At 39.7% G+C, this 14,814-nt stretch overlaps 1 protein-coding gene across 3 annotated transcripts in view; it reads right to left on the bottom strand.

Moving 5' to 3' along the window:
* Window positions 1-14,814, bottom strand: part of myh11a (myosin, heavy chain 11a, smooth muscle) — a 26,300-nt gene extending 11,486 nt beyond the window's left edge. Inside the window, exons 1-11 of one of the 3 annotated variants that reach the window (XM_065953572.1) lie at window positions 14,670-14,814; window positions 10,810-11,174; window positions 10,478-10,634; window positions 7,183-7,210; window positions 3,505-3,604; window positions 3,351-3,377; window positions 1,220-1,312; window positions 1,017-1,080; window positions 704-802; window positions 202-345; window positions 1-96 (exon numbers count right to left, since the gene is read on the bottom strand). In XM_065953572.1, the coding sequence (XP_065809644.1) occupies window positions 1-96; window positions 202-345; window positions 704-802; window positions 1,017-1,080; window positions 1,220-1,312; window positions 3,351-3,377; window positions 3,505-3,604; window positions 7,183-7,210; window positions 10,478-10,634; window positions 10,810-11,151 (1,150 nt within the window). In that variant the 5' untranslated portion in view covers window positions 11,152-11,174; window positions 14,670-14,814. The remainder of the gene's footprint in view (window positions 97-201; window positions 346-703; window positions 803-1,016; window positions 1,081-1,219; window positions 1,313-3,350; window positions 3,378-3,504; window positions 3,605-7,182; window positions 7,211-10,477; window positions 10,635-10,809; window positions 11,175-14,669) is intronic. The other 2 variants (XM_020653290.3, XM_065953565.1) reach the window with 2 other exon arrangements.

The following is a 14,814-nucleotide window of genomic DNA, read 5'->3' as shown; positions in this document are numbered from 1 at the left end:
CAGTGTTGTCAGGCATAGTGGCCTGCTCCTGATTCCTTTCTTTTTTGAACTCAATGTTTCCCAGCTGCATGACTGTGGAGCACACCTTCATGATATCTAACACCAAGGCAAATTAAAGTTAGAGAAATAGCAGTGGCACCTTACATTATCCAACTCCAAGCAGTCTATCCGACTAGCCAAGATCAAAGTTGTAACTGATACCGGTTCTCTCTTCCTCAGTGAGGCCCATGATATTCATGGCCTCCATGGTCTCTTCGTACAGTTCATTGTCTTCCTGGCCTGTGATCTGAACGTGGCCTGAGCTCAGGAAGCGGTAATTACTGAATGGCTCCAAAAGAAGCTCCTCTGAAAATAATAAGCACAACACGCATCAGTGAATGACTTTTCATCATTATTCTTGTTTTCTTTACAACTCGTGAATGTTTTTTCTTAAAGATTTTTATTTTGGGCCATTTTTGCCTTTATTAGACAGGACAGCCGAGCAGAGCCTGAAAAGTTTAGGGAGGAGAGAGTGGCGACATGCAGCAAAGGGCAGAGGTCAGATTGGAAACCACAGCCATTGCGATGAGGAGTATATCATCTTTACATGGGGCACGCATCATAACTATAACCCATGATGGTTAAATTAAAGAAAACTGTGATCATATCAACATATACATAACGAGTGTATAAAAGAGGAAGCAGAGTGTATGTATGAACTCACCACGCAGTTTGTCCTTAGCACCAGCAATCATGTAGTAGAAGATGTGGAAAGCTCTTTCTGTCTTTGCTTGTCTGATACAGCGAGACTTCTCCAGCAGGTCTGACAAATGCGACTGTTAAAGACACTAACAAACCTTGTTTGCTCTCTAAAGGATCAGCATATTCATTTCTATTCAGCCACATATGAAGATCAGACTACAATGTTAAAATAAAAAAAAACATATTGTAGGTTAACAGCCTGACAAATGTGCTCTACCGATAATTAAAACATTTTCCCGGACTAAGAAAAACAAGAGAACACATGGTCAGGATACAAGTCTCAATATTGGCTCCAACGATGTAGCCAGTCACATCAAAGTTGATACGGATGAATTTACCCTGTAAGAGAGTTCAGAAGAGAAGATGTTACAGTACACAGTTGTATGTAAAACAAAACAGAGTGAAATGATATTGATCAAATAAAGTCGCTTGATATAGTGAAAAAACAATTCTTTGATACAGGAAACTGCAAACTCACAAATCGGGAGGAGTTGTCATTTTTGATGGTCTTGGCATTTCCAAAGGCCTCCAGAATGGGATTGGCCTGCAAAAGCTGCTTCTCCAGCTCCCCCTAGTGACAACAGTAATATGCATAAACATCAGCATTATACACTTCAAGGTTGCTTGGCATGGAGGGGCAGTAGGTAGTGATTGGTGGGGATAAGGTTTAGAAGGTTTGGGTTGGAATTAGTTAAAAGAGGTTCATCAGAATATTATCACTGATGTGTGAAGAACAAGATGAAGGATTTAGTGGCCTTAAAAACATTAAATCAACTTCTAAGTGATCGGTAATAACAAGTAAAACTAAATCTATAATTAGCTTTAAGACGACAACATAATTCCTCAGTAAGTAGCTTTCTTTAATATATTTTGTTATGGAAGAAGGACTCCTATGTCAGTTTTGGAAGAAATTGTAAATGAGGAAAAGCCCCTCTGATTATGAGGTAAGAGAGGGAGTGAGGTTATTTGAGGTTGGGTGAGGTGTCACACTGATGTACAAAGAATAAAGAAAGAAGAAGAGTGATATTATTTATTTTGTCAGAAAATTAAAATGATTTGGATTCACAAACAGTCCTTTGGGGATATGATTTGCTTCCAGCGTGACTGCAGAGCCCGGTGGGTGGAGGTCGGTAAATGAGGCAGACACCCTGTCACTTTGATTGAGCTAATCCACCTGATCAAAGAGGCCTGTGTTAGCTTAGCATCAAGGTCAGGTGCTGTGGACTCCTACCTTAAATACTCTCTCCCTAAAAGAAACTGCCTTCACCTACCCTGTAAATGAGCTAAAGCCACAAAGAGGTGAAGGTCACGACTTGTGTTAACATTGACTTAAAAAAAGGAAATGTTCAGATGAAAGCAAGGGTAAGTTAATCAGCACATGATCAGGCATTTGTGATTTTACCAAGCTTGATTTGGAGTTATTATTGAGGATGGTTAATTTAAGGAGAAGGTAGTCATTTAACACAAGGTTTTGTGATTAAAAAAAAAGTCAAATCTATTCTAAACATTGAAGATACAGACCAGCTGAAGAAGTGTAGTTGAGAGTTGGCAGAGCAGAGAGGAAGGTCTTGTTCATTTGAGCCACTGAAGAAAAGACAGAAGAAAAGAAGGAGAGACATAGAGCAAAGAAATGGAAAGAAAGTGATCCTTGATAGGGAAGGTTTTTTCAAAGGCCATATTCAAAATGAGACACACAAGAACAAAGTTAAGAAGTTGCTAGCTGAGTAAAACAGTGCCTAAGGAGTTGGGAAAGTGAGAGCAAGAAAAGGGGTCATCCAAATGCTATTTCTGTTCAGCTAGGTCCATGGGAGAGCTGAGGTCCTACTGAGGACAGCAAACTGTTCAGAGTTTCCTCTGGGGTCTTGAGCGTGAGTAGGGTCAATGGCAAAAGGAAGCCTTGCTTTATCCCCCAAGTGGATGCTTCTGATACCTTCACCAGCACCAGAGCAACACAACAAACCTTCCACATGTATTCAGGAGCCAAGAGCACATTTTAGCATGTTCGGGGTCAAAACAGTCTCAGATGCAAACCAGGCCCTGTAGATACTACAGGACCAGTCAGTCTATATTACACTAAGAGGCAAATGACAGGTGGAGGAGGCTGAGGAGGAGAGGGGGAGGAGGGGGGAGGGGGGGGGGGGGTTGTTGTAGTGTTTTATAGATAAGTACAGGACATGGGCATGCTCACACTGTGCTCTTTGTTCTGTGAGAGACCCTTTTACTGCCAGGGAGCCTACAAACTCATCTCCGCTGGCAGTGAGAGGGTGATCAGGAGAAGATGGACGACACAAAACTCCACATATTAAACCATCTAAGGAGTATGCTAACACTAGACTTCCTTTATTGAACATTCGGTTTCATTCAGTTTTGAGAAGTACTATGATCATGGTCATGCAGTCTACGTCACTTTTGTTATAATAAGCTCTAAGTCTACGACAGTAAGATCCGAGGATCTTGACCCTTTATGTAAGAAAATAATTAAAAAGGAAAAAACTAAAGTTTATTGGGATAACTCAGTGACACTTGCTTCATGCATTTTTCTATCCTAATGAAAGATCACACACAAACAGCACACACAAAAACACACTCCAGGTTTCCCCTTTACTCACGTAGGCAAACTGTGCTCCTGATTGTTGCTATTTGGAGGAAATGGCGATATACAGGATTAAACTGAGCAGTTACCTACATATGTTGGAGAGTGAGGGAACTGGCTGACAGATCCAAACGTTTTATACGACATCATCTTTTTACACATATACTTACAGCACTGCTGTCCTTCTTGCCTTTATGTGAGGAGGCCACAAGAGCCAGATACTGGATGACCTTCTTGGTGTTCTCTGTCTTCCCTGCACCAGACTCTCCTCTGCAGAGGAAACAGTGAGAGGGGGATTAGACGATGCAGAAGAAGAATAGTGAAAGGGAACATGAAGATAAGAAGCAAAGACAGGTACTCTGTTCACAGTTCAATAAGCCAGTTTAATTGAATAGAAATCATGTGCAGCAGAGATAGCTGCACCACCGTCTGACACTAAGCATAATGTTATTGTTCAGTCTGTGTACTACACACTGATCCCTGTGTGCCCAGATCCTCTTACCAACTATCAGAATCCTGAGATTTTTAGGTGAGAATGGGATTTAAAAATGTAACATTCTTATATTAAGGCTGAAAAGAATCAAATTGCAGACAGCAAGCCCGGCTTTTCATTTAAAGATTGTCTTTGCATGTCTTGCTTTTTATGACTGTATATTGTAGAGGGAAGATAAAAAAATAGAAATAGATAGAAGATAAACTAAAGTTTCATATCAGACCAAAACTAACTGCCTGACACTTAATTGCAACTGCATGTATTAAACTTTGATAAATCTTTTCTTATATTGAATAACTATTAGGGATATTGTGACGGATGCCCTCAAACTAATCAGAAGTAAAATATGTTCCATCGTGTAAAATAAATTCATGTCTCTTTTTTCATGCAGAGGCAGGAACACATTCCTTTCAGAAAACAAACTTGGATATTTAGAAAGACAAAGTTGATTGATACCAGAGCCACCAGCCAGCAGTCCACCAAACAGACAAATCCTCAGACACCAGTCCATAAAAGGCCTGGGATGCTCCCTGTGTTAGGGCTTGGCAGCTCTGAGAGTAGTCTAATTACTTTATCTTGTTCGGGTTTAGTCAGAAAATAATACAGCCAGGATCCTCCTGTAGTCAGCTGTTCACAATAAATTCTGATGAGCAGCTATCTCTCCAGATGTTCTACCAACAAGTCTCTTCCTGTGTGTTAACTATACCGTTTTTACTATCTGAGAGGATAGAATTTATAAGATTATATTTTGCAGATGCTAACAGTCAATTTTGAAATGTTTTCCTTTAAAAATAAATAAATAATATATGTAGTCTTCTTTGAGTTTTCTTTCAGATTTTGCGATGGAGCAGACTTTTAATTAAATGGTTAGACACAAATTTAAGAACAACAAAAACTTTTCTTTTCAAGAAAATCCAACATTCTAGGAAGCTAAATTAAGATGATCCCCCTTAATTCAAGTTATTCAAGTTGGGCCCTCAACAGGGTCAGTGAAGACTGTGAATCTGAACAACATCCTGCAAATTCATAGGCGCTCTGTCCATTCCATCAGTGCAGTCTGTTACACACACACTTGAAGATTATTAGACCACGGAAACTAGTGACCCTTCTGAGATGCAAAGTCAACATTTCAAGAATGGATTTAGTCGGCCCCTAGCTATTTCCCATGGCAAATTCTTGCTACTGGGTGGAGAAAAATGAGGAATATAATCACTGCTAGGATTACCAGAATAAACTCAATGACCAGAAATATTAGAAACACGTATATGCTAAAGATATGCGGTATAATAGCTCAGGAATGTGTGCAACATGTTAATATTTTTGTTGACACTGTATTAGGGAGGGGCCTCTTCAATTACACGATTATTCTTAATATTTATTAAGTGGTGATGTTCTTCAAAAAGTCATTCATAACTTTTTGAAGAACGATTCAAATCTCCATCAAGACTTGTACAGACAGTTATATTATAAAAGTCGCTCTTTATGCACTGACGTTTTGAGTAGGGGTACTTGGAATACCTACATTGCATGCCTACCTTTAATATACCATCAACATAATTAAATTTTTTCTCATGAGTGAAGTCAAGACAGGAAATCATAAAAATTCTGCTACACAAGTATCCAGTAAAATACTAATAACTAATATCACTGAGCTTCTTCTCAACTTTATGCAGCAAAGATGCAAAGCCTCTATAGTGGAATGCTGTTTAAACAATATCACCAAAAAACAACATACATGCCAGAGCAATTAAACACGTGTACACACACATGCAGATGGAGAATGTCATGCATGACATTCCATGAAACATTTCTCCCATATATGGTACCGGAGGCCTGCAGAGACTAAGAGCAGCTGTAGCTCAAAGTCAAATCTTAAGGTGTCTTTATGGACCTGACTATTGCTTTGAATTGTTTAAATAACACTTTATTGATGTCTTCTCACATTCGCATTAGCCATTCTTCATGTTCGCAACTGCTTGTAACATACTGTAAACCACTGAGGAAAAGGAATAAATACTACCAAGCTTATCCAGAATTTTGATCATGAAAGCTTGATTGTTGAGGAAATAATCTGATGTAATCAAAGACTTGACTGCATCCTTGCATCTGTTCTGTAAACTTTGAAAGAGCCTTGAGGGTGGAAGAGCTCTTTTTTTTTTCAATTCCTTTACTGGAACAACTGAATCCTCAGCAGCAAACATGCACTCAAAACTTTTGCAGTGAATACTGCAATCTGTACGGTGACCTTAACCTGCTTGCTACTGATACTACTCAGTTAATTTAGTGGAGGGAAAAAAATAGACGGCACAGCAGATCCATGTAAGGTGCTGATAAAATACGTATGCTGTCTTATTACTAAATTTAATTATATTGAGTCTATACTTTTTGGTTGGTGCATAAATATCCTCCCTCTCTAGAAGTATCCATTCAACAAAGAATGCATGAAGCCCATTTTAAGTAAGACTGGACAGAGACAGATAAAGAACACAAGCCAGTGAGATGTACAATATGAGGAAGTGGAAAATGAGTTTGCAGAGAACAGCCAGAGTGGCAGTCGTTACTGGAAAAGAAAGGAGTATTTAAAATCAGAATTGAAACAGGAGTAAGGTCACTTAAAGAGTAAAGGACAAACAAATTCATGTTTATGGTGAATTAAAGTCCAGTCCAGAGATTTTACTGCAGCCTTTTACTGCCAGACAACAGATGCTCTATCACTGACTGTAGGAAAGCCCTGTTAAAGTTCTAAATAATTAGTTTAAAAGAAATAAACAAACACAATGGAGCCCAAACATTTGGGAAGCTTATCTGGTTCTCCCATCAGGATGTAGGGCATACTTCCTGACCGAGGGTCGAAGAGGAGAACGAGGCTACAACCCTTTGGGAGTACTCATCCAGAGTGGCTCCATTTGAATACAACAAGACTGCAACATAACGTGACAAACTACAGCTTTCTGTCTTCAGCCTGCAACATCATCTAAAAATGAACACTCTTCAATGATATTTACATGTTGATCCTGGGTGCTGAGAGACCGGAGAGGTATCTCATTTGTTTAACTCTGTGTTTATGCAAGCATTATGTAACTGTTCTTTCACACACACACGCACATGCACGAACACATGCACGCACGCACGCACGCACACACACACACACACACACACGCACACGCACGAACACATGCACGCACGCACGCACGCACGCATGCACGCACACAAACACACACACACACACACACACACACACACACACACACACACACACACACAAAATCTTCTTTCTAGTATTAATAAGGAGTCCAGGAAAAAGGTTGAGGAAAGAAGACAGAGTGGTAGTTTGGAGGTGATGATTTTTGCTTACGTGCAGAGAATGGACTGATCCTCACGATCTGTTGACACAAAGAAAGTTAACAGTCTTAGACAAATTCATGAAAACATATACAGTGAGTTAAAAGTGCAGTACTGATACATTCCTCAAAATGATGTTGGAATTAAAAAACATCTGAAAAAAAACATAGTGCAAACATTCTATTGTTAGGTATTATGATTGAGCATCCTGTTTTTCTTCTTCTTGAGGTCACCATGCACAGTGTTTCACTGAATGACAATTTGTCATATTCCATATGAAACCATGTGCATTTCTCCAGGAATAAATATAAACCTGTTGCTACAATTAAACAACCAACTGGGACTCTGTGTAAAGTTTAAAGAAGGGTGTGTTACAAGTAAAAGCTCCCACAAAATCTTAGATTTTCAAGCTTCAAATTCAACTTTGAATGTGCTGAGCAATGAGTCATCCAATAATACTCCAGGGAGAATACATTGAGCCCATGTAGGGCTCTTTTGTAACAGCATCCTCCAATAAAAAAAAAAAAACTACCCTGGGGGAGTACGTTGAGTACATCTGGTAGAAAAGATAACTTTTGCACATAAAACCTCCCAGAGCATGGCAGTGTGAAACTGCACTGCAAAAATGATCAAATGTGGGGGGAAAAGCGCATCACAGACCACGCCATCAATCATTCATTTTCAAACGGTCACACACATTCACCGTATGTAGCTGTCCCTGAACTGTAAACTAGAAGTGATGCATTTCCTCTGTTTGGACTCTGACTGTGGCTGCTGTTCCATTTGTTAAATTCCTTACATACACACACAAAATGCAGACTGTTCCCTCTCTGCACTTCCTAATTAAGGCAGATGGAGCAAGAGAGAGAGAGCGAGAAGGAGAGAGAGTGTTTAGATGGTTGGGAAGAGTTGGGAGCTTTTGTAAAACGTCCAAAAACAACACCCAGTCTTGCACCAGTGACTTTGAGTAAAGTTTTTTTTTGTCAAAATTGATAATATGTTATTGACACTGGTTTAGCCATGTTAAGCAAAATCAGACCTGAGAGTGTCTGTGTCTTTCACCTGTAAGAAGCACTGTAAACACACTCAGAGCACTGAAAAAAAACAAAACACACCAGTCATCTGCTGCATGGGACAAAAACTGCCTGTGGGAATTTCACATCTTGATCTTAGAAAACACATCAAACATCAAAGACTGAGGCACAGTTTTGGAGGAATTGGATCTCAGCCAAGATTGCAGGGAGAATGTTTTTAAAGCTTAGGAGAGTTATCCGGATTTGCTGTAGTTATGCCCCACTTCCACTCTAATATGTGAACTGTTGATGCAGTAACATTAAGTGTAGAACAGCCTGCATCATTAGTCACTACTTCATGGGAAATCCCACTGAAGCATCAACAATAACAACTCTCTTCATCTACAAGGTTGTATAATAAAGGCTTAGATAGGGTTAAGAGATGTGTAGTTTAAGTCTTAACCTTTTGGTTTAGCATTTTTGCGACGATAAGACTTTTATCCCATCTTTACGTTTTGGAGTGCTTGGATATATATTATTCTGTGTGGAAAAAAAGCGTGTCTGTTCAAAAACTGTTTTGAATTTGTCTTGGTTCTTAAAGGCAGCTTGAAGAAGTGATTTTAAACTAAATTAAAATCACTAAATTAAAACTTTATAGATGGTAAACAAACTTAATCAGCAGCTTGTTACTGTATATCATGAACCTAAACACATTTCTGTTAGTTTAGTGTGCTGATGGGTGGTTCTGTGTTTGATTGTACCATAAACTGAAAACGGTCTCCACTTCTCAGCTGTATGGATTCCTCTGATGGAGAAAAGTAATCCAAACACTCACGCCAACACCAATGAATCCTCCCTTTACTTGTTTACTTGAGACACTGTGTTTACACACAATAACTGCAGCAGTCAGTACAATCATTTCCTGTGGGCTGGCGTGATGGAGCTTAAAATCAGCCTCAGCACAAATATTGCATTCATTACTATGGACACACACATAATCAACATTACCAAAACCCCAAATAGATTTGGAATAATCATGACTAAAATGCAAAAGATTTCATCAAACCATCTTGATTTTGGAGTGATGCATTGATCTCTAATGTCATGAGTGTCTATAGCGGTGAGTTTAAACTAGCAGATGTAAACTTAGTTGAAGTATGTATTTGATGTCTGCCACCACCACTAGTTAGTTATGTCCGCTCTCCTCACTGCCAGAGAGATTGAAAGGATAACCCCCCCCCCTTCTTTGGAGCTCTCTAAACAGTTGCTTCCTAACTTAACTGTAGATCCTGTCCAAACACCCCCCTTCATAGGAAAACAAAACAAACCAAAAAGATATTAATACAGTCTTGAAAAGGCGATTCCTGTCTTGCATGGTGGAACAAAGTACTTGTCTCTGTTTGCTGGAACAGGAAATGTTTTACTGCCCTCCACCCATCTCTCAATCCAGATGTCAACTCCTCTGAGAGTAAATCATCATGTCAACATGAAGTCCAGTGGGCACGACCCCCTGGCAGAACAAGAAACGGATTCTATGGGAAAGCAGCCGCTCGCAAGTCGTACCACTCTAGGATTTTCCAAGAGCCATTTACTGTAAGCACGACTCTGCCAAGGCCAGTGTTGTCACCTATACGAGACATTGACTCTCTAATAGGCCATACAATACTCATTTAGATTTTAATACACTCTGGTAAACCAACTTACAGTTGAACCTTCAGCAGGCAGGTTGAGCTCTGGGGTGGATTTTGGATTGTGCAGAATAATAAACACAGTTCTGCATTTTAAACTATCAGCCTGACAGCAGGGGCCAGTTTGAGGTTTTTATCAACCACTTTGTTAACATGACAGAGTTAAATGCTGACAGCTGTCATCACTCAGACAAACGTTAGACTCCTGACAGCTGTAACCACAGCAAAACCTCACCTGACCTTTATAGCTTCATGCAAACACAACAAGAATAGATGCTTCAAGAGCACATACTTACACATCATTTCCCTCTTGTCTGTGTGAATGGTGTCCTTCAGTTGCACCAGTTCACATGTTGACAATCATTTTTTTATTTAATTCATTCAGTTTAAGTTATTAGATGCTGCAGTCTTTAACATGATGTACTGGATGGAGAGTTACTCTTGACAGGTTATTCAGTTTATTTATTGTAACCGTTCATGTAATTTGCACTTGAACACTTAAATAACAGAAAAGTCCCACAAAAAAGACAAAGACTAAGTATGACTTTGCATCACAGGATTATAAGAAAGGTAGATATTAAACCTGGGAGAGATAGAGATCTCTTACCTTGCATCATGTTCCTGTAAGCATTATCAGCGATGGAGTAGATGTGAGGGGGGACTTCATGTCTTTTCTTGCCTTTGTACATTTCAATGATCTTCTCTGAGTAAATTGGCAGCATTTTATAGGGGTTCACCACCACGCAGAACAGACCAGAGTACGTCTGAGGGGAACAACCAAGAGGAAGATGCACATGTGTAAAGACTGACATAAGCAATTAAATGACTGTCAAAAATATAGTTGGACGATGGCAGTCTTTGCCCGTCCAACATTTCAGGTGTCACACGTGTGATTGAATGACTGTGGGAGCATTTTAAATGATTTTGCTGTATACTTACATAAATAAGGCCAGAGAAGTACCTCTCGCGTATATTGTGCAACACAGATGCTTCGTTCAGGCAGGTGAGCTCGGCCATGTCCTCAACCTTGCTGAACTTGGGAGGGTTCATCTTCTGAATGTCATCCTTGTTGACCGTCATCTTCTTGGCATTGTCAGCCAGCTCAACCAGCACCTCATCGCCGTGCTCCTCCTTGATGCTGGCCGCCTCAAAGCCATGCCTCTCCGATGGGATCCACACCAGCTTCTTGGCCGACCAGTCGGCTTGAGCCATCGGGCTGTTCAAGAAGTCTTTGTCTACGAAGAGGAACTTTTCGTCCTCGCTCGGGGCCTTCTTGGACATCTTTGGTTAAGGTGGAGGGCCAACTGTTTGGGGGAACACATATTTTGTATATTTAAAAAGAGTCATTGATATAACAAGCAAAGACAGAAGAGAGGCGGAAAGAGAGGAAGGAACTAAAGAAGGAAAGAGCCAATGTACAGTAAGAGGAAACAAAGGAAAGTGGAAGGCAGGAAGTAGATAAAGATGAGAGGGCAAGAAATGACCAACCAATTTATGGTTTACATTTAACAGGACGTGAAACTACAGTATATGTTACAGCAACAATCAACACCTCAAACTTTTTAATACACATAAAAGATCAATAAAAACCCTGCTCCAGTCCCTTATCTGTTTCTCTTTTTGGGTTCAAGACAGTTAATTCACAGGGTAAACTAAATACTGCAGTTAAGTGATTACTCTTTGGTATAGACGACATGCTACTACAGTTGCCTCCTGTCTGTGATGATAACTCAAAGAGTTAACATGTTTCATCCATCTCAGAGTTTCAGAGTGCAGTTATTCTCACAGACCTCCACCCCCCCTTGACCCCACACTCTCACACACACCACAAGGGAGATGCACGAACAATTCCCCTCCTTAGTTTAGATTGCACGATTGAGGCTGGGAAATGGATATTTATCACCATTAAAAAAAAAAGACCAGTACATTGTTATCAACAGCTTTACATGTTATTTCCCAACCCATTAATGCTCGCTCGCTATTACTGATGGTCAATAGTTAAGTAAGTGTTTAATTGACAACATCCATTTCTCCCACGTCTTTCCCCCTCCATCTCCCCTTTCCCAGTCTCCCTGCTAGGAGGCTCCAGTCTCGTGCTGTGATGACCATATAAGGGCTCCTTCTCTGGGGCAGGACTATTTTCTGTGGACCTAAACAGCAAGGCAAGTGAACTCCCAAACAAAGCCCTTATAGGGAATAGTATGTCTCTTGCTGGCCTCGTCGTTTACTCCAAAATGATAACAGCTATGCAGAGAGCCTGAGGGGGGCGAGGGGCTTTAACAATCATGCTTCACATTGGCCCCTATCTACAATTTTTTTTTTTTTTAAATGCAATGGGTTGAGGCTGAACTATGAACAAGTGTCTGGGTCACAGACATGTCTTGGAGTGGTACCTGCAGAGGAAGCCACTGTAAACTGCAAACAGGAAGAGGGGAAGGATTTTTACTTCAACCTTACTGTTTTAAAATAATAGACAGAAATGTAGCTTTGCAGCATCTATTGCAAATATTTGATCACACTCTACACTTTATGTCTGATTGCACAATTGGTCTAGTGAGTCTAATACTACACTTAAACCATATCATAATATGATGATGGATTAGCCTTTTGAACTAAGCAATAAAACTTAGTGGTGCATGGATTACAGACACTGAGTCAATCCTGTCTGCAGGCTGTTACTTCTCCCCCCTCTCCATCTCTCTGTACACTGAGACTGGCACACGCTTTGACTGGGAACTATGTAAAAAAAATAAAATAAAAAAAAAGCTACTGACTGAGCCTCCTGAGAAAGCCAAAAAATGTACCCCGGGGTGCAGCCAAACCAAACTAAACCGGAACTCCTAAAAGATATTTCATTAATATTAACTAGAGACGGAAACAGACACTTCCTATTTTTGAAAAACTGAAGAGATAGTGGATGAGTGCAGTGAGCTGTGCATTCTTCTGAGGGAATGAGGAGGAGACCAGCTGACTCTTTGATGATCCGTTTTTTTCTGAAGATAAAAGTAAACATACTTTTCCTGACACACCCCTCCCTGTGTTCAAGTGTGTGCAGCCAATCAAGATGCATCTCCTTATCCCCTTTAACTTTCCTCAATATTCTGATTAAAACTTCTCCAAAGCATTGTCTCTCTCTCACTCTCTCTCGCTCTCTCTCTCTGTTGTGTCAACACAGTTTTAGACTCAGCCACAGTATCTAGAAGACGTCTGTCTGCTGAGGGGTTAACTGGTGAACCAACAGACAGAGACTGACAATTTAAAGGACGACAGGAGCTCACAGTCATCACAACGCTTAGTGTGTCACCACATGCATACTGACATAAGACTCAATTATCCATTCTCCTAAATAATCAACACAAATAGTGCATGAAAAGAGAACAATCTGAACGAAGATGCCACAGGAACACCAAAGGCACCACAAAAACTTACACGACCAAGCTTAGTTCAGTAAAAACTTGTATCACATTGCTCTCAAGTTTATGCAATCCTTCGCTAAAATCAGATTTTGATTCAAACATTTCACACCATATACGTTTTTTTTTCAAATATCAGAAACTTAAATTTTAAAATATATTTTTGATATTATAATAGGAGTACAAATGTCACACAGGAGACTACGTGACATTTCTATTTAAGTTGTTCTGAGGGCCTGTGAAGGATTTTACTCATTTCCTCTCTTTGTGGTTTCACAAACAATCTTCCTGTAGTCATCTCATTAACAAAGCTGCCATATTAGAATTGTAATGCCTTTTTATAGTGATAAGGATTGAGCCGCTTAAATGATTAAATTATAAAAACTATACACACTCATGATGTGTCACATTAGAGAAAGAGTCCTACTTGATATTAAAATACACAACTGCCACTTGAAAACACAAATATAGCAATTACATTTTCATAGATGCTTTGATGATAAAAGAAAAATACTTTGTTCTTTGTCACTGCATTTTGGTATGTGTATCTGTCCCTGAACCTTTTTTCATCATGGTCTGGCGACTTTCCCTGTCTGGGTAGTAGAATTCAAAAATAGTAATGCCAGATGAATTACCATTTCATATGTAGACTGAAAACGGTAGGCTAATAATACTAATACTTGTTCCTTGATGTAGTCTACCATTTTGACCTGAACTAAAACATGAAACCAGTAAACCACAAAATAAATGCAAACCATCACAGTCATCAGTAATATGTTTCAGCACTCAGCACTTGACTGTGGAGAGTGGCAGGGCTCAGCTCTCATTGCAGAGTCTGCATCTTCAGCAACAGCAGTTTGACAGACAGGCAGCTTTAAACCCTGCAACAGGAAACGCCATGGATAGTCATGCCTGCATCTTTACTGAGATAGGCTTTGCAGACATACTTCCCCAAACTTCTTTTTTTTTCTTCTGTAGGGTGGTGCACTAAATAAACTTTTTTTTTATTTTTTATTTTTTTTTACTGTATTCAAAACCAGTTTTCTAATGCAAAAATGTAGTTCTGTATGAATAAAATCACTGAATAATGCCTTCTAGACCTGAGCACCTGTCTGGAACCATACAGTCAGCAGCCAACAAAAAAAAGTAATGCTAACTACACACAAAGACACACAACGATAGCAAAATAGTTTCCATGCTAAAATGAGGCTAATATGTTTATAAAACATGATGGTGGTTAGAGCATATAAGCTATAAGCTTTTTGTTGTAAATGTCTCTTCCTCAAAGACAAATGAAGTGTGAAAATGATGCGGTTTGACAAGCGCACGACACTATTCACCAGTTCCTAAAACTTGCCTCAACAGTAAATGATAGACTATACTTACATATTGTGAAGAAAGTCGTTTTCAGGGGGAGCTGTGGACTTGGAGAGTCAGGGTTTGGAGCGTCTTGTGTTGACGAGGTACTCCAAAAACGAACAGTCCAAATGACCCCCGCTGAATTCTGAGTCTTACCATTTAAACAGCGGAC

This window comes from Labrus bergylta, chromosome 1 (genome assembly GCF_963930695.1).
Source record: "Labrus bergylta chromosome 1, fLabBer1.1, whole genome shotgun sequence".
Taxonomy (NCBI): domain Eukaryota; kingdom Metazoa; phylum Chordata; class Actinopteri; order Labriformes; family Labridae; genus Labrus; species Labrus bergylta.
The sequence above is the reverse complement of the archived record's forward strand: the minus strand, read 5'-3'. Positions and strand labels throughout refer to the sequence as shown.